The 25,278-nt window shown below is 38.1% G+C and overlaps 1 protein-coding gene across 2 annotated transcripts; it reads right to left on the bottom strand.

The window, feature by feature from the left end:
- Positions 1-1,721: 1,721 nt before the first annotated feature.
- Positions 1,722-23,426, bottom strand: LOC127440650 (putative ferric-chelate reductase 1). 2 transcript variants are annotated; one of them, XM_051697375.1, is made up of 11 exons: positions 23,373-23,426; positions 20,006-20,890; positions 19,859-19,895; positions 19,699-19,750; positions 15,920-17,254; positions 5,729-5,829; positions 5,345-5,545; positions 3,562-3,657; positions 3,261-3,459; positions 2,178-2,354; positions 1,722-2,038 (listed from the first exon to the last, which is right to left on the bottom strand). In XM_051697375.1, the coding sequence occupies exons 6-11, from the start codon at positions 5,825-5,827 to the stop codon at positions 1,995-1,997; spliced, it is 816 nt and encodes a 271-aa protein (XP_051553335.1). In that variant the 5' UTR covers positions 5,828-5,829; positions 15,920-17,254; positions 19,699-19,750; positions 19,859-19,895; positions 20,006-20,890; positions 23,373-23,426; the 3' UTR covers positions 1,722-1,994. The 2 variants fall into 2 exon arrangements, with proteins under 2 accessions (XP_051553335.1, XP_051553336.1); XM_051697376.1 differs by lacking the exons at positions 15,920-17,254; positions 19,699-19,750; positions 19,859-19,895; positions 20,006-20,890; positions 23,373-23,426 and adding an exon at positions 6,192-6,284.
- Positions 23,427-25,278: the final 1,852 nt, after the last annotated feature.

The following is a 25,278-nucleotide window of genomic DNA, read 5'->3' as shown; positions in this document are numbered from 1 at the left end:
TTAATATTTGTAGTACTTTACAGATTCAAGTTTTGCAAAATAATTGAAAAATTTCAAAAATAAAGGGCATCTTGTGGAGCACTTCTGTTTCACACAGGACAATAAAAGACTGAGCAAAAGCTGGTCCTGAATAAATTATTTAATCAATTACAATAATGACAAATGTGAATGTGAAATAAATTTTTTCATTGTGGGTTTAAATGTATCCAAGTGGCTCGAGTGTTTTGACTACGTTCACCAAAATTCGTTCAGACCCATTTAATGATTCAGTGTGACCATTTCTGGTGATGCCAGAAGGTGGTGACAAATGAGTGTCTTGTGTGAAATTAGTTAGTTACTGAATCGATCAAAAGAACATTTTAATCCTTTAAAATTTGTATGTCTACAGATCTACAAAGAGACTTTAATAGAGGTTTTAAACATTATAAGAACAAAGCAAATCTATCATTTCCCTACAGTTTGTGAGCTGCCAAGCATGACTTTTATCAAAAAACAACAATAATAGTCTTATAATAATTATAATGAGTTTGAATAATGTCCATATGTTTTCATGTATAAAAAAGCGTGTCTACATATCTATTGACTTCAGTAAAATGCCTGAGTGTTCTAACACTACACAGCAGATCTATCTTTTTTCCTACAGTTTGTCGACTGCACACCAATATAGAGGTAAAAAACAGGAGCTGATATTAAAAATAGCTTTACATATTTAACGCAGATCCAGTAATCTGCTTGAATTTCAAAAACAACCGATCAAACTTTTACCTCACAAACATAACGTAAAAAGCATAACTTAATGAAGACTCATGCGCAGATATAAACTCCACTTACAATGTGTGCTCAAAAGAAGGATTGTCCTTTGTTTTTTTTTTCTGCAGTGCATTTAACGTAATGCTGCCAATCAAGAACGATATGCCGATAAATAACTCTCATTTGTATGTTCCTCATCTCTAGATTATTAATTTAGATCAACATCAATGCAGATAAAAAACAAGGACAAATGAGCATTGTTGAAAGCAACTTTGTTGAAATGAATGGAGCCATGTTGATTAGACTGTCTGACTGACGGCCTGTTGCGTGTCCCCCACGTCCCCTGAGGCTGCTACACCCTTGGTCTCTAGTCCATTCCTAGCTGACCATTGTGTACAGCCCTGGGGTGAAACATAGAACATTCTTCTAGCAGATGGTATAACGGACTTCAAAAAGTACTCAGCTGAGCACCACGGCATGATCAGTCTGTTATACCAAGCATGTCAGAGGGTGTGAGGCATTAATAATGTTGGTAAGTGGTTTGGTGAGCATTCTCTGCCACCTCACTAACTGAGTCCAGAGCTGTGCTGATTAGCTTTTCCAGCTTATTTGCATCCCAAGCTGCTGCCCTAGCACACAACCACATAGAAGATTGCAAGCATATCATACAAGGCTCATCATGAAGTTAAAAGGGGGAGTCATGGCCATGAACTTTAAAGGCCAAAAATAATTAAGAATCATCATCTTAAATCAGCTATACTTTTTCATGAAGGGAATAAGATGGAAAAAAAATGATGTTTTTTTTGTAGTAGACAGACATCTTGAAAATAAAGTGTTGGCAAACAATGTGCACTGAAGCTTATAGAGGCATACAGAGATGTCTTTTTTTGGTATAATAACTTTACTTTTGGTTGTATTAAAAGTAAAATTAAACCCCAACCCCTAACCCTGACCCTATCCCTAACCCTACTTCTACTTCCTCTTCCAAATCACATTTATTTCTTCTTCTTACCTGAAACCAAACTAATAAGGACATCCTCATCCTTTTTAAACTATTATGCAATTACAATTGACACAGTTATACTATGATAATATATAGCTAGGTATACATAGTCTATCATATGAAGACACCACAGCATTCAGAAATGAACCTTAAATGAAAACATTTAGGAAAAAACAGATAAGAAAGGAATCCTGAGTTATGGTGTTTCTGTCATTCGGTCCCAGATCTAGTTCAGGTCTCATCAGAGCAGGCGCAGAGTGAAGATACTGAGCAGGGCAATTGCAGCTGAAAGTAAGAACAAAAAGTGAGAGAGAGCATTATTTGATCTGTATTTGTGTGAAAAAAGCAGCATAAGAAATATTATGAGTTGTATTTATTATTATGGTTAAACACATCAGTGGAGAACTTTGAGATGTATATTTACCTTGGCTCAGTAGGCTGGTGAGTGAGATGCTACCGTTTGCAACAGTGACAAAAGTTGTATTGGGGGTAGCTGTGGTATTTGTGGGAGATGAAGTGATTATGGCAGTAGAATTGGGATTAGCTAGATACACCAAAAAAGAGGATCCAAACACGCTCTGCGGCTGTCCCAGCACAGTTCCTTAAAAAACAAAGTGCAAAGTGGCAATCTATCAGTTACACTCAGCTTAAAAAATTATGTGTGTGCATGTATTTGTGTTAAAGGAACAAAAAAATAAACAACCTTCAATTGTCATTTACTTACCCTCATGTCATTCCAAAAAACGTTTGACTTTCTTTTTTTTATTAAACACAAAAGGACATTTAGCAAAGCGTTAACAATGCTCTTTTCCATACAATAAAAGTGAATAGGGACAAGGACTGTAAAGCTCCAAACAAGCTGGAAAAAACACCATAAAGTACCATAAGCGTGGTCCAAATGACTCTAGCCTTTTTTAGCCATTGGATAGCTTTGTGTGAAGAAAAGATAAATAGCTACCATAGGAATATCTTTCGCTCTGCTTTCGCTCTCAAATCTCATTTGTGCTTGCATACATTAAAAATGGCTTATCAAGGCTTATTGTGCCAGGTCTGACAACAGTTTTGTCAAACATCATTGGTTCTTTTGTGTCATTGACTTAATATGCCATGATTGAATGGAAGTGAATGAGCGCAAATGAGATTTGAGAACACTGGAAAATGGGAACATTTTCACTGATTTAGTGACTTAATGACTTAAACTTCATTCTGTTCAAGTTCACAAGACTTGTAATATAGCACAATAGTTGTTTAGACTGCTTTTATGATGCTTTATTTTTAAATTTTTTTAATTTTTTGGCATTTTGGAGCTAGACAGGACCAGGCCCAGTTTATTTTTACTGTATGGAAAAGAAGATATTTTGTTTTCCACAGAAGAAAGAAACTCTGAGTAAAGGCTGAATAAATTATGACAAATTTTTCATTTTTGTATGAACTATCCCTTTAAAGATAGTTTTCATATGAAATGCTCTATATCAACCTGTATTGTTTTACAAAGCAAACAACCCACCATTAGTTGAGCCTTGAAAGATTTCAATGAACGTGTTAATCGTTGTATTAGCACGGTTGCTGAAGCTGAAAGCTTTGGTTTTGATGCCTAGGGTGGCTAGGGCACCAATGGTGTTACTGATGTTAAAATCAATGGGGATGTTGAAGACACACTGAATCAAGGTCTGTTGTATTGAACCTTGGATATTGCTCACATTAGGCTGAGAAAAAATAAAGGAGAAACAATACATCACTCCATATATAAAACGCATTTGATATTAGAGGGGCCATACTTAAAATGAGATTGCAGATCTCAAACTTACCGAATTTGTTATCACCAGTGTGTTGTTTGTGAGTACTGCAGTTCGGAAGAAGAAAGTGCCATTATTATTACCACAGACAAAGACAACATTGGTCCCCTAAAAGGTTAGAAAAGGGAAGAGGGGATTTTAATCATGAGAGAGAACAAAATGTCTCTTGTAATCTGTTTGCTGGTTGTTGCACTGCGCCTTTAGGTAGCATTAAAGGGGATTAGGTGGTTGGTTTCCAGATAGAAGCTCTAATTTGCTTCATCGCTATAGTGAGGCTTGTTTTAACAAAGATCTAGACTCAAGATATTGCAACATGATCACTAGGGTTGTCTACTTTCTACCAGCCAAATAAGGGACAACAGCAATTTTGTTCGCTCAAATACGGGACGATTCTGTATTATAAGGGACAGCTGGCAAACCTAATGATCACACAGGAAGCTACTAAATGTCTCGGTACCCTAAATTTAACCCCATTCTGCCAAGTTACTGACACGCACCATCTCCCATCAGACATTTTTGCATCAGTTCAATTGTGTTTATTTTTTCTGCAGAGTGACTGAAAGCGCATAGTGCAAGCAGTGTTCAACAACAGTTCTACTTTGGGGCAGTAGTTGAAATTTCTTTAAGCACAGACAAATAACATGTTCCTTTAAAGTGGAGTGTGTAATTTTTTTTTACCTCTTAGCCAAGCTAAATAATCAAAGACATCTATAAGTAAACAATTCTAAGACTGGTTTTCTATAAGTTGAAAGTGTAAACACTGTGGCAATGTGGTGCCACATTGCTCTGTTTTTTTAGTGCTGCATCCCATACAACTTACAACTCGCAATTCTCCCACCTATTACGTAAGGGATAAGCCACGGGTAGGTGTGTGCTTAACTATTTTATTACATGGCTCTTTAAAATACTAAATTCTAGATTTTAACTCAAGTATTCCCACCTCTGACTTCGTTTGAAAAGCAATAAATATCCCGACCAGCCCAACATAGTAACACTGGCTCAACTAGTGGCGTTATTTTGGGGTGGAAGTATCTGTTTTCTGCTAAATGGCAGAAAGGGGGAGTGTTCCGGGTAACCTGTTTGAAAACAGTGACTGTTACACACCCTCAATTACAAAATTATCAGCCACCCTGACTAGCAGTCAGAATGACTTATCAAGAATGATAAGGGGAAAGATGACTCATTGGGACCCACTTTATATGAGGTGGCCTTAACTACTATGTACTTAACCATTTGATACAATGTACTTATTATGTACATACAAGTTGTTGCAATGTAATTACATTTAAAGTACCTGCATTTAATTACATTTGTAGTTACACTGTTAACTTTACCCCTAACTCTAGCCCAACCCTTACCCCAAAACCCCTAATCATAACCCTAACCCTATCCTTACTCCTAAACCTACCCGTACCTCAACCACAGTAGCAGCATGTAGTTACACAGTAAGTACATAGTTTTATATGTCTTGAATGTTAGAACATAATACTTAAGGGCATCTAATATAAAGTGTGACCACTCATTGTAATAAGAAGCATTTGTTTGTGAAACTAGGTTGTTCAGAATTACAAGATTTTCTAGTATTTAAAGTGTGTCTGTGGGTTTTCATTTGAATAGGTTTGAGAGATTTGCTGTCAAATCAAATCAGTATTTTGTCAACACTGTGATGTCAAATCAGACATGAAACATCCATAAAAATTAAATAAAAAGTACAAGGCTTTTCATGACGTTTGGCCAAAACAAGTAATTTGCATTGTGAAGTGTACAGTATGTTTGTGTGCAGAGATTAGTATACCTGAGACAAACTAGAGTTCACTCCAGCTGCTAAAGCGATGTAACCGGTGGAGTTGCCACTGAGCTCAAAGGCCAAGCTTGTGGTATTGGTGGAAAACCATGTGGAGGTGAAGAAGCACTGAGAGCTGCCTGAAGGATCACATTTAGTCGGCTTCTCCACACACAGTTTATTTATTCCACACTCACCACGGGTGATGTTGGACTATGAGGAGGGATCAGAAAAATCTCAGGTCTGCTATTGTTTATGTCAACACACTAAACTGCTCCCATTTCCTTACAATAACATCTAAATCCTAAACAAAGAACCGATGCATCAGAAGTTTGGTTAAAGGAAAACAATGATGCTGTGGAAATGATTGTGAAAAGGGATAGATAGCATTCTTACTGTCAAAATTGTTGGTGGTGATAGGTGTCCATCAGCCTTAATGCAAGGTACAGCACAAGAAATCACAAAAACCACCAAAAACATCAGCCTGTTGTCCATGTCTGGGGGGAAAGATTCTACATTAATTTAATCCAATTAATATAAAATAGCATGATAAAGTTGATAGAATACATATTTACCTTATGAAATGTAACTAAAACAAAATGTAGGCCTATTATTTTTTTTATTGAAAAAGTGCAATAAAATAAAAGTAATCTAACAAGATTTATATATATATATATATATATATATATATATATATATATATATAAATCAATCATGAATAGTTAATTGTTTATGTACATCAAAATAAGCCTTACTTAAATTTTAAAAGTATTAAATTATCAAAATATAAATACACATAGAGATAAAAAATGACCCTAAATGCAAATCATAGAGTTTTTGTAAATTATGATTCTTTTACCTCTGTCTGTTTGTCTGCCTTCACACCCTTGGAAAAATTGTAAAGACTGAAAAGAAAACCTCTCTGCTTAACTTATAAACAGTACAATCTCTCCTGAACCAGACTTGGCATGGCCACACCCTGTGTTTCATTAGAGGATGGTACAGGAGTTGGACGAATGAGGAAATACAGGTGTAGAGAGATTAAATTAATCTGTCAACTGAGTTATTCTGAATTATTTAAAAAGCACATCATTACACTTTTATACACTTTATGAATTATATAATGGTATAGTAGCTGTATAGTAGCTTAAATTAAATGTGTGATAATGTTATGTAGTAGTAGGCTATATAGTGTTCTTAAATCATTTGCATTGATGACCTTATTTACTACAGTACATCATCCCTCAGTTTTTCATATTCTAAATGGGCACCTCTTTAATTTTAACTCTCTCTCTCTCTCTCTCTCTCTCTCTCTCTCTCTCTCTCTCTATATATATATATATATACAGTACTGTGCAAAAGCTTTAGGCACTTGTGAAAAATGTTGCATAGTGAGGATGTCTTCAAAAATAATGACATAAATAGTATTCATTTATCACTTAATGTCATACAAAGACCAGTAAACATAAAAAGCTAAATCAATATTCGGTGTGACCACCTTTGCCTTCAAAACAGCACCAATTCTCCTAGGTACACCTGGACACAGTTTTTCTTGGTTGTTGGCAGATAGGATGTTCCAAGCTTCTTGGAGAATTCGCCACAGTTCTTCTATTTAGGCTGTCTCAATTGCTTCTGTCTCTTTATTTAATCTCAGACTGACACGATGTTCAGTGGGGGGCTCTGTGGGTGCCATGACATCTGTTGCAGGGCTCCCTGTTCTTCTATTCCAATCTTTTCTATTTGCAAAAGTAATGTTTGGGAGTCTAACATTTATATTTCCTATTGACACACTAAAGCTGAAGATCTAAATAACCATCTTAAGATAAATGCCTTTGTGAAACATCTTATGTGCCTAAGACTTTTGCACAGTACTGCATATATATATATATATATATATATATAGAGAGAGAGAGAGAGAGAGAGAGAGAGAGAGAGAGAGAGATTTTAAGTATAAAAAATATACTTAAATTATATTTTAATCAAAACATGCAATAAATAATCCAAAAATAATCAGATTACATTACCAGAAAATTGTAATCTAAAAGATTGCTACCGATTACAATTTTAGTTGTGTAATTTTAATCAGTATCACATTACATTTAATAAATAACTAACACTGTTTTAATCCCATTTTATTATATTCAGTATGCTGTTCTCTGAAGACCTAAATTAATTTGTATCTTTTTATTCTACACAAGTATCCAATAACACAGATATAATCAGCAGCTATATTGTCATTTTGTGGTATGGCATTTTACGTTTTGATGCCTCTGGCACATGCTGTTGGAAGTTGTGGCACATCCAGTGGCATATCCGGTTGTGAGTGGCACATGTCACTGGAAGCTGTGGAACATGTCACTGGAAGCTGTGGCACATGTCACTGGAAACTGGCACATGTCACTGGAAGCTGTAGAACATGTCACTGGAAGCTGGCACATGTCACTGAAAGCTGTGGCACATGTCACTGGAAGCTGTGGCACATGTCACTGGAAGCTGGCACATGTCACTGAAAGCTGTGGCACGTCACTGGAAGCTGGCACATGTCACTGGAAGCTGTGGTACATGTCACTGGAAGCTGTGGCACATCACTGGAAGTTGTTGCACATGTCACTGGAAGCTGTGGCACATGTCACTAGAAGCTGGCACATGTCACTGAAAGCTGTGGCACGTCACTGGAAGCTGTTGCACATGTCACTGGAAGCTGTGGCACATGTCACTAGAAGCTGGCACATGTCACTGAAAGCTGTGGCACGTCACTGGAAGCTGTTGCACGTCACTGGGAGCTGTGGCACGTCACTGGAAGCTGTGGCACACGCCTGTGATTATGTAATACCGTCGATAATCCGTTTTGCAATACGTTCGTCTAACAGAAGTCAGCAGCACATACAAATTTTTTTTACTGTGCTGTAACAAGAATTAAGAAAATGAAAAGTGGCTTGTTTGAAGTTGCTACTGTCGGTGCTGTTTTAACTAATCGGATTAGTTATTAGCATGCACCCATGTGACTGATGCATCCAGAATTTATTTAAAATCGGTCTTAACACTGTTTCAAAGCTTGTCATTTCTTCCAGGTGGAGAAAACGGCTCATTCAAAAATATCTCCCCTTGAAACTTACCGTGTTTGATAATGTATTGCTAAACATTTTTTTGGTTGTAAATTTAAAGTTACCTCTTTTACTGGAGTATTTTGTGGTAATACCTGATTTATTCTTAAATTGACCTTAAACCTGAAGACACTATGGATTTTTTCCTTGACATGTCAGTCAACATGAGAGTCTTGAGCCTGGCTGGGGACCACTTCATTTTGTGGTAAGTGTAAAATAATGAGGTGCCACAAATTGGTTTGAAGTGTATGCTGTATAGTTTAATCTGGCTCTAATTGCATGTCTATTGCACATTCTATTGCATATTCATGTAAAAGCAGGTAAATGTTAATTATCTTAACTAATTCTCAAATGTGTATCATTTGTAGTAGTACCTGTAGGTTTGTTAACTTTTAACTATTTACCTCATAGGACATGAAGAAACTGGAAAAAGTTATTAAAATGCATCACTGGTGACTGGCATGCATGCTGTTTCTAGAAAGTGGGCCAATAGCAGACCTTCATTTTTAAATCACTCTGGGATTTTAAGGTAATTCACTTTTAACTCTGTTTTTTTTTTATCACACGTTCATAGGTCATTATATCCAAGTGTTGCAAGGATGTAGTGTGATGTATGTTTAGGTTGGCAGCACTCTGATTCTGCTGGAGTTACTGAGAGTAAGATGCAACCCTACAGTTCTGATGGGTAAGGTTAAGTGTACAGCATGGATTTAGATCATGGTCTAGCTCAGAAACTTTAAAATCTGCCACTTTCCTGCCAAAGTTCTAATGGGCTTTAGCATAGTAAGGTTTAATTGATATTAATCGGACAAAACATAAATGCATGCAAAGAATACTGCACTGACCAAAATCTATTTATAGTAAACTCTCTCAACTAGTCACTAGTTGAGCTTTAAAGAAGTACTAATAAAACTTTCATACCCTATGGATCCAGAAACTGAAAGAACAGATTTACAACAGATTTGTGCATGCTGCTGAACTTAGTGGCATGTCCGGTTGTTTGTGGCACAATGCTGTCTTTTCTTTCAGTTTCTGGATCCATAGGGTATGAAAGTTTTATTAGTACTTCTTTAACCACTGAAAATTCTTAGTGGCAATTGTCCTTTTTCCTCTCTTTAAATTTTTACAGTTGTAGCCACCACTCTACATACCTGTAGACTCAGAAGAATATAATCACACATTGGTGATCACAATAACATCTCTTAACCACACAAATATAATGAAAAGTTAAGCAGTTGAAATAGTTAAGCTGTCAGAGCACAGTGAAATAAAATTTTGTTTATGCAAAGTCAAATCAAATCACTTTTATTGTCACACAACCATATACACAAGTGCAATAGTGTGTGAAATTCTTGGGTGCAGTTCCGAGCAACATAGTAGTCATGACAGTGATGAGACAATTTACAATAAACATCAGATTTACAACACAGTTTAAAATCTAATATACACATAATTTACACACAACACAATATACAAATAATAACATACAATGTACAGTATACAATGCACACAATATATAATACACATTATACAATAAAAAAAAAGTATATATAGTATATATAGAATGTACAGTATTGTACTGTATTGACATTCAGGCTGTCGGTTGATAGTAAGTTGTTAAGAGAGAATATAATATAATAATAATATAATTTATGCCAGTCCGGTGTGAGATATAAGAGTAATAAAGTGCAGTACTGATGTATTTGATCGTGGGAGATCAAGAGTTCAAAAGTCTGATTGCTTGGGGGAAGAAGCTGTCATGAAGTCGGCTGTTGCTGATGCTGCGATACCGCCTGCCTGATGGTAGCAGTGAGAACAGCCCATGGCTCGGGTGGCTGGAGACTCTGATGATCCTCCGAGCTTTTTTCACACACCGCCTGGTATATATGTTCTGGAGGGAGGGAAGCTCACCTCCGATGATGTGTCTGGCAGTTCGCACCACCCTTTACAGTGCTTTGCGGTTGTGGGTATTGCCGTACCAGGCGGAGATGCAGCCAGTCAGGATGCTCTCTACAGTGCAGGTGTAGTACCGTGTGAGGATGTGGCAGTTCATTCCAAACTTCCTAAGCCATCTCAGGAAGAAGAGGCGCTGATGAGCCTTCTTCACAACGGCCTCAGTGTGGACGGACCATGTGAGTTCCTCAGTGATGTGGACACCGAGGAACTTGAAGCTGATGACTCTCTCCACTGGTGCTCCATTGATGATGATGGGGCTGTGTTCTCTATCTCTTCTCCTGAAGTCCACCACAAGCTCCTTTGTCTTACTGATGTTGAGGGAGAGGTTGTGCTCCTGACACCAGTGTGTCAGAGTGTGCACCTCCTCTCTGTAGGCTGTTTCATCATTGTCAGTGATCAGACCTACCACCGTTGTATCATCAGCAAACTTAATGATGGCATTGGAGCTGTGTGTTGCCACACAGTCATGTGTGTACAGGGAATACAGGAGTGGGCTGAGAATACAGCCCTGCGGGGCTCCAGTGTTGAGGGTCAGTGATGAGGAGATGTTGCTGCCTATTCTAACCACCTGGCGTCTGCTTGACAGGATCCAGCTGCACAGCGAGCTGTTTAAGCCCAGAGCCCGGAGTTTCTCATCAAGCTTGGAGGGCACTATGGTGTTGAATTCTGAGCTGTAGTCTACAAACAGCATTCTCACATAAGTGTTCTTTTTTTCCAGGTGGGAGAGAGCAGTGTGTAGTGTAGATGCAATGGCATCATCAGTGGAGCAGTTGTTGCGGTAAGCAAACTGCAATGGGTCAAGTGAGGGAGGCGGCACATCGCAGATGTAATCTCTGATTAGTCTCTCAAAGCATTTGCTGATGATGGGGGTCAGAGCAACAGGATGTCAGTCATTTAAGCAAGTTATTTTGGATTGCTTTGGAACAGGCACAATGGTGGACGTTTTAAAGCATGTGGGGACTACAAACAAAGAGAGGGAAAGGTTGAAAATGTCCGTAAAAACACCAGCCAGTTGGTTCGCGCATGCTCTGATGACGCAGCCCGGAATGCCGTCTGGACCCGCGGCTTTGTGGATATTCAGCCATCGGAAGGATCAGGTTACATCCGCTACAGAGACGGAGAGTGAACTAACCTCTGTAGCTTCGGCCGCGAGAGCTCTCTCTGCGAGGGCGGTGTTATTTCCCTCAAAACAAGCATAAAAAGTATTTAGCACATCCAGGAGAAAGGCAGCGGTGTTCGCGGCGGAGTTTTTATTCCCTTTAAAGTCCGTGATGATGTTAATTCCCTGCCACATGCTTCTAGAGTTGGTGGTGTTAAACTGTCCTTCAATCTTGTTCCTGTACTGACGTTTTGCTGATCTGATTTTTCGGAGGGCATAACTGGCTTGTTTATGCTCCTCCGCGTTCCCGGAATTAAAAGCGGAGGTCCGCGCATCCAAGTGCTGCGTGAACATCGCTATTAATCCAAGGTTTCTGGTTCGGATAGATCCGTATTGTTCTGGTCAGAACGACATCCTCTATGCACTTTCTGATGAAACACGTTACACTATCAGCGTAAAGCTCGATGGCGTGATCAAAACAGTCTTGTAGCATAGAGTCTGATTGGTCCGACCAACACTGGATTGTTCTGATGGTGGGTGCTTCCTGTTTCAGTTTCTGCCTGTAAGCGGGCAGAAGCAGAATGGAAGAGTGGTCCGATTTGCCAAATGGTGGGCGGGGGAGGGATTTGTAGCCGTCCCGGAAGGGAGAGTAGCAATGGTCCAAAACCCGGTCCCCTCGTGTGTTAAAACTAATATGTTGGTGGTATTTTGGTGCAACTGATTTGAAACTGGCTTTATTAAAGTCCCCGGTCACAATGAACATGGCCTCAGGGTGCGCAGTTTCCTGCTTGCTTATAATCCCGTACAGTTCCTTGAGTGCCCAGTCTGTGTCGGCTTGTGGCGGGATGTACACAGCAGTGATAATGACCGCTGTGAATTCCCTCGGTAGCCAGAATGATCGACACAGAAGGATGAGAAATTCCAGATCAGGAGAGCAGAAAGACTTGATAGAATGTATGTTCCTCTGATCACACCAGGATTTGTTGATCATAAAACATACACCACCACCTCTGCTTTTACCTGAGAGGTCTTTCGCTCTGTCCGCTCGGTGCACGGAGAACCCCGCGGGTTCAATGGCTGAATCTGGAATCTCCGCAGACATCCAAGTTTCTGTTAGGCAGATAATGCAGCAGTCCCTCATCTCTCGTTGGAAAGAGATCCACGCTTTCAGCTCGCAGAGCTTGTTATCCAGAGACTGAACATTTGCCAGTAGAATACTGGGTAGCGGGGGTCGATTTGCACGACGTCTTACTCTGATGAGAACGCCGGCTCTGTTTCCCATTTTTCCTCCTGCGTTTCTGCGGCCGGGCAGCCCAGACAAAGGGCTCCACTGGTGTGTTTATAAACAGCGGGTCGGAAAGTCAAAGTAATAAAAGACCAACATGTTTTATTAAATGACAATGGATGTATTACAAGTAAACAAAATACATTTCACGCATAACGCATTAGAGCTGAACACGAGACAGACCTAATCTACAGTGTAAAACAATCCTTTTTGCTATCTATTCAAATTAGGTCCAGGTAGCCTGCTAAAAGCTAATGTCTGGAAGCAATGTGCTTTATACAGTATGTCAGTGCGCGATCATTTACAGCGTCTATAATATGCCTTAAAATACAGTGGCAGACGTGCCACAAATTTCAGTGGCACATGCCTCTAACAACTGGAAATGCCACAAAATTTAGTGGAATGTGCCACTAAAAACTGGAAATGCCACTGGATGTGCCACAAAATCCAGCGGCATGTGCCATAACTTCTAGCGGCATGTGACAAAACGTAATATGCCATTCCACTAAATGTTAATACCCCTTCTTGATATAATTCAATTATTAATGATTAAATTGTTAAATGATGGAAAATGCAATGAATGTAAAAGAGTTCAACTACATAAACACTACATAAAAAATTCTAGAAAACTACAGTCTTTCAAAATACAAAACAGTGATTCTTTCCCTGATGTGTGTGCTAAACTCCACATGTGAGAAGGCTGACAATGTCAAATAGGGTGTCTTTATAGTTTGTGAGTTTATGCTTTCACCATCATCACCCCCTATTTGTTCCCTCCCATAACCAGAGTTTATTTCTGCCTGATTAATCCCTCCTTCAAACTGTCCTCTTTGTCAATCTCATGCTTTTCTGTGTTAACCAAATTCCTTAAAGGGATGTTCCAAGTTCAATACAAGTCAACCCTCTGATGCACGGTTTCCACCAGATATGTGTAAAAATACATTAGGAATGATTTAATGATTTTTGAAGTAAAATAATAAAAAAAAAGTTTATTTTGTGATATAATGATTCATGCATAAGAGGATTAAGCTCTATGAGACATGCTGTCGATTTCCACAGGAAATCTTTTTGGCTCGTTCCTCAGTTTGTACAAAACAAACAGAAATTGTATTTGCAGTAATGCATATACAATACAATGTAAATATATGGGGCAAAGGCACAGATGACATGAATTGTAACTTGCTTAACTTGTATTGAGCCCAGAACAATCCTTTAATATAGGATTAATTGTTTTGTTTACATACTAACAACGGAGCAGAACTCTAAGTAGTGCTTAAGGTTATTCTGAATTGGGACTGAAACTAATGTGCTTATGATAAGAGTCCAGATACCTGACATTAGAATCATCACGTTATCCCAATCTACACATTTCACACTTTCTCTGCCTATAGAATTTACCTCTGTATTGCTTTCTCCTATACTTCTCATTATGTTCTCAGAAACCTTTTTCTACAAACTTCAATTGTCCATTCACTCCCTCTCTTAAGCCACGTCCATGCTAAAACACATACATTTTTGCCATAATGAAACCTCTCAATTTTCCTCAATCAAAAAGATGTAACACAAAAGTTGTACCTCTGTAGTAACTAATACTTTGGACAATGATGACATTCAGGGCTCCAGACTACAACTAAAAATGGTCGCAAATGTGACAAAACAGAAATAATTGTGACAGCAATTTTAAATCGAGCCGCCATTAGCACGAATCGGGAACACTTTGCTTGCATTCACATGTAGTTTTGTCAGATACATCATCTTTTCACCATTTTTGTTAAGATGAGCTCACTGCATGCAACAACAAATACAGAGCGAGCCATGATGATTCGCAAACAAATGACTCTCTTAAATCGGGTCCACCACTGAACATTTTTCAGAAACATTCAAATATGTTACAAAAACATTATTGATTATTGTTGAGCATATGAGTATATTGAATTGAAGGGAGAACTTTGTTTGGAAGATTATTTATATAACCTTTACTGATTGAAGAGTTCATGTTGATTTTGACTGATGGTGTTGCTTAAAAAAAAAAAAAAAAAAAACCCTCTGGTCTCTGTTTGTGAGAGCAACTGGGAGTGCAGACATTTCAAAATAAGAGTCACCAGAGTATTTGGACTTTGAAATTAAAAGTCTTGCACTTTTGTTCTAGTAATTTTATTTGAGATTTTGATGCCACAATAACCTACATCTGGGACTTCACTGAATTTGGAATTGTAGCCTCTACATCTGGACTGCCCCTTTACAGTGAGGAAAGACTAAGATTTTTTTGTTTGTTTGTTTTGTTTTGTTTTGTTTTTTGCACATTTTATATATAAATCGATTTTTTAAATTGTCGGCTGTTCCAGCATTTTTGACATGCTGTCGATTTACACAGGAAATTATTTTGCACGTTTGACTCAATAATTGGTTATCAGCCTGATTTTCTTTTTGTCATCTTTTTATCTTGCCTCTGAACAACCATCTAAATTGAGCAATTCTGTAATTTTGCATCTTAAAACTGCAATTTGAACCCTAAATGGTTCAGATTAGGAGCCATTGGCTCTGTAGTGATTTTTTTAGTCTGGAGCCCTGATGTTAGGAAATGGAAAACAGAGATTTTTAACCCAACATGTTTCAGTGTGGACATGGCCTTAATCTTTGTGTTCAGACTGCTAATACCCCAACAGTCTTCTTGTCTCCATGTCCTGACTCATTTCAGGTCTGTTCACCTTTTTTCCCCCCATTCATCTGTTTAGTCATGTGCTGTAATTTGACCACTCTCTTTACTTTCAAATATATGACTTAAATATGCAAACTAACAGGCTTTTGTTTTTATACACTATTTGACTAGACTTTATTCTTTCACTGCCATTACTTTCCTTTGCCTAATTTTTTCCATTTACAGAATAAACTTTGTTGGGTGTCATTGGCCTTAATAGGGTGTTGGTCCTCCCTAACATTTTCCACTCTCGGAACATGTCTGTTGAGATTTGTGTCCATTTAGACACAAGCATCAGTGAGGTCAGGCACTGATGTTGGGGGATGGGGCTTGCAGTCTACATTCAAGTTCATCCCAAAGGTGTTTAACGGGGTTAAGGTCTTGGCTTTGTGCAGGTCAGTAAAGTTTAACCACACCAGACTCAGTAAATCATTTCTTTACAAACCTTGCTTTGTGCACAGGAGCCTTGTAATGCTGGAACAGAAAAGGGCCCACACCCAAGTTGCCACAAAGATTTTGAAGCACACAATTCTCTAGAATGTCATTGAATATCATCGCATTACAATTTGTCTTCACTACAATTACTAGAATAGCAAAACCTGGAATTAGAAGGGGGTGTCCACAAAAGTTTGGCCAACTAGTGTAATGTGGATCATCTACTGTTCACCACAAGTGCATCCCTTTTTTACTCTTACTACTTCTCTTTTCCATTATTTTTTGGGTTCTTTTTCTCAGTCTCTCCTTTCTTGCTTCTGTTCATCTCCTGTTCCTGCATAGTCTTTTGGTCAAGCTTCTCCTCCAACTGATCCAGCTCTTGTTCAAGTAGGGCCAGTTTGATTGGATCTGACTCATCTTCTTCACAATGCTCCTCATATTCTTCCACTTCAATTCCAACCATGGTGTTTTGAAGCTGAGTCTTCACTTTGTTTAGTTCCAGTCGGCCATGCTGAAGCTCTCAGCATACTTCCCGGATCTTGGAGGCAAATTTGGTTTTGGCACCTTTGCGGAGTTTGTTGGAGTCTTTGGCAAGAAAGAAGACATCCAGGGTGAGGATGGAAGAGAGTGGACATGACCTCCATGGTGACACTGATGGCTTTGGCAGCTTTGGCCACACCTCCAGCAACTCCTTGAACCTTCACAGTGCTGATGAGCCTATCAGCGTTTATCATGAGAGCTTTACCTGGTCATCCACCCTCTTTCATTACATGCTTTAGATTTCGGTTAAGACTCGTACTGAACATACTTTCAGAGTATTCTTTGAAGTTCCATTCTTGCAGGGTAGCCATTCCTTCCTACATGCGCAACAGACAAAACCATAAGTCACAAGGTAGCAATGTAATGTGAAAGAGCGAGAGGGCAACTGACAGTTGCATGGATTCCAGACAATCTCTGATGTCACTGATCTCATTCTGGTAGCCCTGGATCATCTTCTCCACCTTTTTGAGATCCATGTTGGATTGAACTGAATCAGTGATATTAGCTGTGGCCGAAGTGATGCTCCCAGCTATTGCCACACTAATGCCCAGTGCAGTGACTATGGTGGAGGTGCCGAAGGTGAAGGGGGCCAGGATGAGGCCAGTGATGTAACTATGCCCCCCGCCACACTCGCCACACCACCCCGACAGCTGCACTCACAGACTTCTTATGGAAGCAGTCAGCAGTGTCCGCCCGACTGAGCAACTCTACGATGTGACACTGCAGAGAGGCTCCACGCTGGTTGAACAGACTGACAAACAAGCAAGCCACCATAAAAACACCGTCTGTTGCGGCCTCAAAAGTTCTAAGAGACAAAATTGACAAAAAATATCAACTTTTATTGTCATTCAACAATGTGCTGTAAAATGAAATTGAGTTTTTCTTATTGTGCTAATCTTACACAAAACTACAGGTGCATCTCAATAAATTAGAATGTCGTGGAAAAGTTCATTTATTTCAGTAATTCAACTCAAATTGTGAAACTCGTGTATTAAATAAATTCAGTGCACACAGACTGAAGTAGTTTAAGTCTTTGGTTCTTTTAATTGTGATGATTTTGGCTCACATTTAACAAAAACCCACCAATTCACTATCTCAAAAAATTAGAATACATCATAAAACATTTTTAGTGAATTGTTGGCCTTCTGGAAAGTATGTTCATTTACTGTATATGTACTCAATACTTGGTAGGGGCTCCTTTTGCTTTAATTACTGCCTCAATTCGGCGTGGCATGGAGGTGACCAGTTTGTGGCACTGCTGAGGTGGTATGGAAGCCCAGGTTTCTTTGACAGTGGCCTTCAGCTCATCTGCATTTTTTGGTGTCTTGTTTCTCATTTTCCTCTTGACAATACCCCATAGATTCTCTATGGGGTTCAGGTCTGGTGAGTTTGCTGGCCAGTCAAGCACACCAACACCATGGTCATTTTACCAACTTTTGGTGCTTTTGGCAGTGTGGGCAGGTGCCAAATCCTGCTGGAAAATGAAATCAGCATCTTTAAAAAGCTGGTCAGCAGAAGGAAGCATGAAGTGATCCAAAATTTCTTGGTAAACGGGTGCAGTGACTTTGGTTTTCAAAAAACACAATGGACCAACACCAGCAGATGACATTGCACCCCAAATCATCACAGACTGTGGAAACTTAACACTGGACTTCAAGCAACTTGGGCTATGAGCTTCTCCACCCTTCCTCCAGACTCTAGGACCTTGGTTTCCAAATGAAATACAAAACTTGCTCTCATCTGAAAAGAGGACTTTGGAACACTGGGCAACAGTCCAGTTCTTCTTCTCCTTAGCCCAGGTAAGACGCCTCTGACATTGTCTGTGGTTCAGGAGTGGCTTAACAAGAGGAATACGACAGCTGTAGCCAAATTCCTTGACATGTCTGTGTGTGGTGGCTCTTGATGCCTTGACTCCAGCCTCAGTCCATTCCTTGTGAAGTTCACCCAAATTCTTGAATCGATTTTGCTGGACAATCATAAGGCTGCGGTTCTCTCGGTTGGTTGTGCATCTTTTTCTTCAACACTTTTTCCTTCCACTCAACTTTCTGTTAACATGCTTGGATACAGCACTCTGTGAACAGCCAGCTTCTTTGGCAATGAATGTTTGTGGCTTACCTTCTTTGTGAAGGGTGTCAATGATTGTCTTCTGGACAACTGTCAGATCAGCAGTCTTCCCCATGATTGTGTAGCCTAGTGAACCAAACTGAGAGACCATTTTGAAGGCTCAGGAAACCTTTGCAGGTGTTTTGAGTTGATTAGCTGATTGGCATGTCAAAATATTCTAATTTTTTGAGATAGTGAATTGGTGGGTTTTTGTTAAATGTGAGCCAAAATCATCACAATTAAAAGAACCAAAGACTTAAACTACTTCAGTCTGTGTGCATTGAATTTATTTAATACACGAGTTTCACAATTTGAGTTGAATTACTGAAATAAATGAACTTTTCCACGACATTCTAATTTATTGAGATGCACCTGTATTTTGAGCTTTAAAGTAACAGATCACCCAAAAATGTATATAATATCATCATTTACTTACCCTCATATTGAAACACAAAAGGAGATGTTAGGCAGAATGATAGCCTCACTATTCATTTTCATTTTATCAAAAGATGCAAAAGAAGTGAATGGTGACTGAGATTAACATTGTGCCAAATGCATCTACTTTTGTGTTCAAAGGACAAAAGAAAGGCATATGGGTTTGTACAAACAAGAGGGTAAGTAAATGATGACAGAACATACATTTTAGTGAACTTTCCCTTTAAGACAGTAATCACAGTATAAACAAGACTTTGGATAACATAATACAGCACACAACAGTATACATAGTACACACATAACAGTAACGCTGGACAGTTAATGTGACACAATATGGACAGTATACACAGAACATTATGGGACATATTATAACACCGATACAACAATATGGGCATGAAGACAGTATGACAATATACTGTATGAACAATAACAATAATGTGAACAATAATATAAAAATGTGAAATACATAAAATCCTGTCTGGAGGAACAGAATATACACATTCCAGGTGGTTAAGTGCAAAGTGTGCATCTGGATTCTTGAATTGAATGATGGCACTGGGCCTTATTAATAAAAGTATTTGGCAATGGTAGAGTATTAGTCACAGTCTCTGGAACTTTTGCAGGAAAGATGTAGTGAAAATCAGAGGACATTTTCACAGAAAAATCATTGGTCATGGAAGCTATTTAGAATTTGGGTCCACATTTACTCACATCTCTTCTTCATTCTCCTGAAAATGTGTTGTTCTATTTCATTCAAGCCAACCTGTCAATCAAGTGTCAGTAAGTTATATAACATTGCAAACACAGACACACCTAACATGATCCCTAATATGCATACAGTATCTTAACAAATAATTTGATCCCAACTCACCTTCAACAGTTCTCCACCAGTTCATCAGGCCATCATCCTATGAACAGCCAGAATAAGAGAGAAAGAAAAGGTAAAAATAGCTTTCATAGAAAGCAAAATGTACACTTATTAACTAATATATGAGAGAAAAGAAAAAAGAAAAAAAACCTCTCTCTAGGGGGATTTCCTTTGTTGGATAGGCAGCCATCTCCACTGGCAGGACTTCAAATGTACATTCCTATAACACATTCAGAGATTGAGAACATATGCAAGGGTGTAGCAGCTGCGGGGGACGTGAGGGACACGATTTTTGTCCCCCGCACTTTTCCAAGCTAAACCCATACAGAATCCAAATGGTGGATTTGTATACAGTATTATTTATGCATTGTTACTTTGGGCTGATTGAGCGACCATCCAGCCAATCACAGGTGAGTTTCATGAGCCGAAACAACCCTTAAATAATAGGCCGTCAGTCAGACAGTCTAATCAACGTGGCACCATTCATTTCTACAAAGTTGCTTTCAACAATGCTCATTTATCCATGTTTTTTATCGGCATTGATGTTGATCTAAATTAATAATCTAGAGATGAGGAACATACAAATGAGAGTTATTTATTGGCATATCGTTCTTGATTGGCAGCATTACGTTAAATGCACTGCAGAAAAAAAACAAAGGACAATCCTTCTCTAAAGCATATAATGGGAGAAGGTTTTTCCTGTAAAAAAAGAAGAAAAAATAGAAAAAAGAGAGGGATATCACATAACACATACTTGCTTGTTATACAACTGGTATTACATAAATTTAGCTATCTATAGAAACTGAGACTTTGAATAAACAATTGCACGAACATGTTAACAGTTTCGCCAAACCTTGAAGTTGTTGCTGTCTTTTTGGTTGTGATTGCTGGATAAGAGATCTATAAGAACTCCCATATGCCAGAGTTGAATTTGAACCTGTGATGTTCCGTATCAGGAGTGAAAAACCTACAGTACCTCTGGCCCAACTCTAGTTGGGGTTGCGGTTGGCGATCCACCTTAACACAATTTGAACACTGGCAAAAAAAAAAAAAAAAGACAAACTTCAAAAATTAAGCCTATAGATGTTTACAGGTTGCATTATTCTGGGAAACATATGACAAAAGAATGATTTTATGGGGTAAACCTCAACTAATATGCCAAAAAAAAAAAAAAAAAAAAACGTACCAAAACTATAGCAAGATACAAAACAAAAACATCAGCTATTTTGGTTTCCTCAGAACACTAAGTAATTTTTTAAAATCGAAACACCTCTTTGTCTATTGTGCCAATACAAACGTTGTGACTCACGTGAGTCACTTTAAGATGTCAGGTGATGTTCTAGGTGTACTGTACACTACAAAAATTTCAAATAGACCTTATTACTGCAGGTGATGGGCAGACTGTCAATGGTGGCAATGAAGCCACCATAGTGCCAAAGAAAAGATAATCTGAAAAGAGACTAGCAGAGTATTCCCACACTTTTTAGTCATTGAATTTCCATAACATTTTTATGACTTTTCCAGTCGACTGTGATTAATAAGTAAACATTTTTAATAATTTTGATTCCGATTGATTCACTAATAATTCATTATTTCATCTATTCATTCATTCGTTCATTTATTCATTCATTTATTCAGAACTGAGCAAATGACGTGTATATTCACTATAGAAATTTTCCATGACTTTTTAGTTCTGGATTTTTTTATTTTATTTTTTTGGTGACATTTCCAAGTTTTTCATGACTGTGGGATCCCCTGTAGCATCGTTTCCATGTCAAATAAAAAAATACAGCATTTTCATGTAACTCTACAATCAAATATCAGGTCTGAACATGTGATTTCTCTTGGTTTAGTTCTAGGAGGGTTTGGTTGTTATTTGAGAAATTCCAATGAGAATGTCTCCCCCCCCTTAGTGGTAAAATTTCATGGTTGTAATGTACAGGTACACCATTGTATTATTTTATTTGAACCTTTATTTAACCAGGCTGGTCCCATTGAGATTTGAATCTCTTTTACAAGAGAGTCCTGGCCAAGAAAGGCAGCAACTAAATATAGGTAGTTTACAATATAAATACATAAATCAACAACAAATAAAACAACATGTAAAAATGCAATCATTTACAACAATTACATTCAAAATATTCTAGTTACTTAGACTTAAAAATATTTTAAAATCACTAAGAGTAATAAGATCTTTAAGTTTAAGGAGACAGATAGCAAATTGTTCCAAGAAAATGGTGCTGAAAACTTAAAAGCCTTTTTATCCATTTCAGAGTGAGCTTTAGAAACAGTCATAAGTTCAACATCCTGAGAGTGTAGTCCATATATACGCCACATTTCTGCATCATAAAAACAGATAAACAACTAGGTACTGTGCTGTGCTAATGATATCTAATGATATGCCCTAACAAGTTTTTGGACACTTTTAAATGCATGTTTTAACATATAAAAAATGTATAGATTTTATTTCGTTAGATAATAAAATGACAAGTGGCATCAGCAAACAAATGATTCAGACATTTTCTCAAACCAAACTGCCATTTATGTAATTAATTTTAACCAACTTGTCCCAAGCTAATTTTTATGGGATGTATGAAGTCAGTTTCAAAGGTTTTCTCAAGTTTGCACAGGTGTTCTAGCAGAGTAACCACAGGTCTAGTTCATCACATCAACTATAAACATATTCCCTAGAGGGCGTCCAAATACCTTTATGCAACAAATGGTTCCTGCCCTGTAATCTGATTGGATGTTCCAAGAGTACTCATATATAGTTTGTGTTTGCATTGCTCTCTAACACACAATGTTTGATCTTGCTTTGGCTTCGTTAGGAACTATTTTCATTAGCAGAGCAAAAAGAGTACTAACTGGCTATATATTGTGTCAAAATTATAAGTTACTCAACATTAACATCTTATTTAAAGAATTGTTGTATAAAAAGCAATATCACACTCACAGTCATGCTGTTGTGCTGAATATAAGCATGGCTGTGATTTCCTGTGGTTGACATTCAGTATAACATCCCTCTTGCTCATGTAACAATGCTTAATTATATCTACTGTACATATTACACTTAGAAAATCAGATCTTTTTCTTTTCTGCAGTGCTGAGTTTGTCTATGTTACAAAATGTTAACATTTGGTCACTAATCAGATTAATTACTGTGTTCTGAGATACGTGGTACAGCTAAAATGAAATTAAACTGTAAACGTGCATTGCAAAAGAATATGCATTTGCAAACTGACCCTAATTTTGCTGTTCTCATATAGATTATGTTGAACTTATTGCATGTATGTTCACCATACAACATATTCTCATCTTAGAGAGATAAAAAATGAACTCGCTGACTACTGCAAATGCAAGTACACGATGTTACTGAAATTACACAAGAGATACTGTTTACAAAATAATCCAGCAGTCACCTTCAGTCTGGATAAGCAAAATTGTCTTTCAGCAAACTAATTAGACTGGTGTAATTGTCTCCAGTTCTTATGCCCATAACCATTTATTGTGTGCTTACCTCAGATGAGTGCTCAGCTCCATCTGATCGCTTGAACATTGAATCCACTTTCTCCTGTAGCACAAGCAGAGAGAAAATACACATACGGCAAAACACAAATAATTAAGCTTTTGTGAGGTGATAAATATATGTGGCTGCTAAATTATGGTCCTGAAAAGGCTAAATAGCTCAAATAAACACATTATCCTATAAAAATACTGCTTTGACTTTTTTGCTCTATGTTGTTCCCTAGCTGGTCATTCTCTGAGGTGGATTCTTTATATTCTGGACTCTTGTACATGGATGTTGTTTTTGTCAAGTTATAGGCCCACTGAGATTAATATTAACTTAATTCACAGGATACAAAAACTGACATGAATGAAATTCAGCTCCAGCCATGTTTTCAGTGCTTCATCAACTGGTACACAACTTACATCTTTTTTTTTTTTTTTAATAGCTAATTAGATTTTTGTTATGTCACAGTCATAAACTAAAAAATTCTAGTTGGTTGCAGGTGGTATTAGGGGGAGGGACATTTTCCTTCTAGAGCAGCGCTACTCAGCACTTGGCTCGCAGGTCGCATGTGGCCTTCGAGCCATATTTTGTGACCCCTGTTATGATTTTATCATCAAAAATATGATTATCAATATTAGATGCGTATGAATTGTGAGGTGTCCATTTTTCAGAGTATTTTCGGTACTTCTCTGTATTACTAAATCACAGCACAGTTAAAGAGGGAAATAAACTGCAAAATAATGTAATGAAATAAACAACAAAGAATATCTGTGCATAGCTGATGTTACATGAGAGCCAGGGTCAGTCTGCGCCTGCGTTCATAGAAACAGTATGTGTGCACTAGGGTTGCAGCGGTATACCGGTTTCACGGTATACCACGGTATGAAATTTGACGGTTATCATACCATGTACATTTGCTTATCTACGGTATTGAGAAAAAATGCATCCGGACGGAGAATCTCACCTGCGCGTGCGCATCTCCTTTCCTCCGTCTGCCTGTCAGACTCGTCAACTTGTGTGTGTGTGTGTGTGTGTGTGTGTGTGTGTGTGTGTGTGTGTGTGTGTGTGTGTGTGTGTGTGTGTGTGTGTGTATGTGTGAGAGAGAGAGAGAGTTAAAGCAGTGTTTCTCAACTGGTGGGTTGCAGGTCTATTCGGACTGGGTCGCGGACAGCAGGTTCGTGCCATGGTTCTCCCATTGAAGATATTTCGGTGGCCGCCCAAGTGATAGCCTATTTAGGACTGCCGAGTCAGATTTAATGATAATCTCACAATCAGCTAAAGGCTTCTCATCTGCACTTTCGCACGAGTGTAACTGAACCAGATCGTTATCATGATCTGCTCTTCTCTCTGGCACGTGCAACAACCGGGCTTCCCTCGATATTGTGGAGCGCAGACCTCAAAACTGATGTGACCAATTTCAATTCTAGTGAGACTTTTCTAGTTTAAAGGGTTATGGTGGAAGTCAAGTCAAACCTCTCAAACAGTAGGCAGTCCTGACATGCCAAACAGCACTGAGGAGGAAAAGAGCAACACTGTGCTATGCGTTAATTTATTTATTTATTTTTTTCATTATACATCATCACTTTTACAAAACTGTTTCACGATTTTACATGAGTAAAAGTAACTGTTATATTTTGACAATGTTATATTTTTATATGAAATAATCTAAAGGTAGAATCTATTAGACCTAATTTTATATCAACAGCGGCAGTTGTAGTTAAAGTTTCAAGATGTGTTTCAGCTAGGATTTATTTTTTTCATAAATACTATAATTTGTTATTATTATTACTATTATTTAAGACTAGCTACACTGACCTAACCATGGTAATGAGGAGCCTTTCCTCCTGTGTAATATGTATGTTCTGTTTGAATTATGTTTGAAATTAGGAAACAAACGGGATAATAATGGGCT

This window comes from Myxocyprinus asiaticus, chromosome 5, assembly GCF_019703515.2.
Source record: "Myxocyprinus asiaticus isolate MX2 ecotype Aquarium Trade chromosome 5, UBuf_Myxa_2, whole genome shotgun sequence".
Classification (NCBI taxonomy): Eukaryota; Metazoa; Chordata; class Actinopteri; order Cypriniformes; family Catostomidae; genus Myxocyprinus; species Myxocyprinus asiaticus.
The sequence above is the reverse complement of the archived record's forward strand: the minus strand, read 5'-3'. Positions and strand labels throughout refer to the sequence as shown.

Bases quoted from the DNA above. Each gene is read 5' to 3' on its own strand.
- LOC127440650 (XM_051697375.1), bottom strand. From the start codon at position 5,827: ATGGACAACAGGCTGATGTTTTTGGTGGTTTTTGTGATTTCTTGTGCT. The intron at 5,546-5,728 runs GTAAGAATGCTA...CCCTCCTCATAG, and splicing joins CACCACCAACAATTTTGACA to TCCAACATCACCCGTGGTGA. The intron at 3,658-5,344 runs GTATACTAATCT...CTAACCTTTTAG, and splicing joins TGAACTCTAGTTTGTCTCAG to GGGACCAATGTTGTCTTTGT.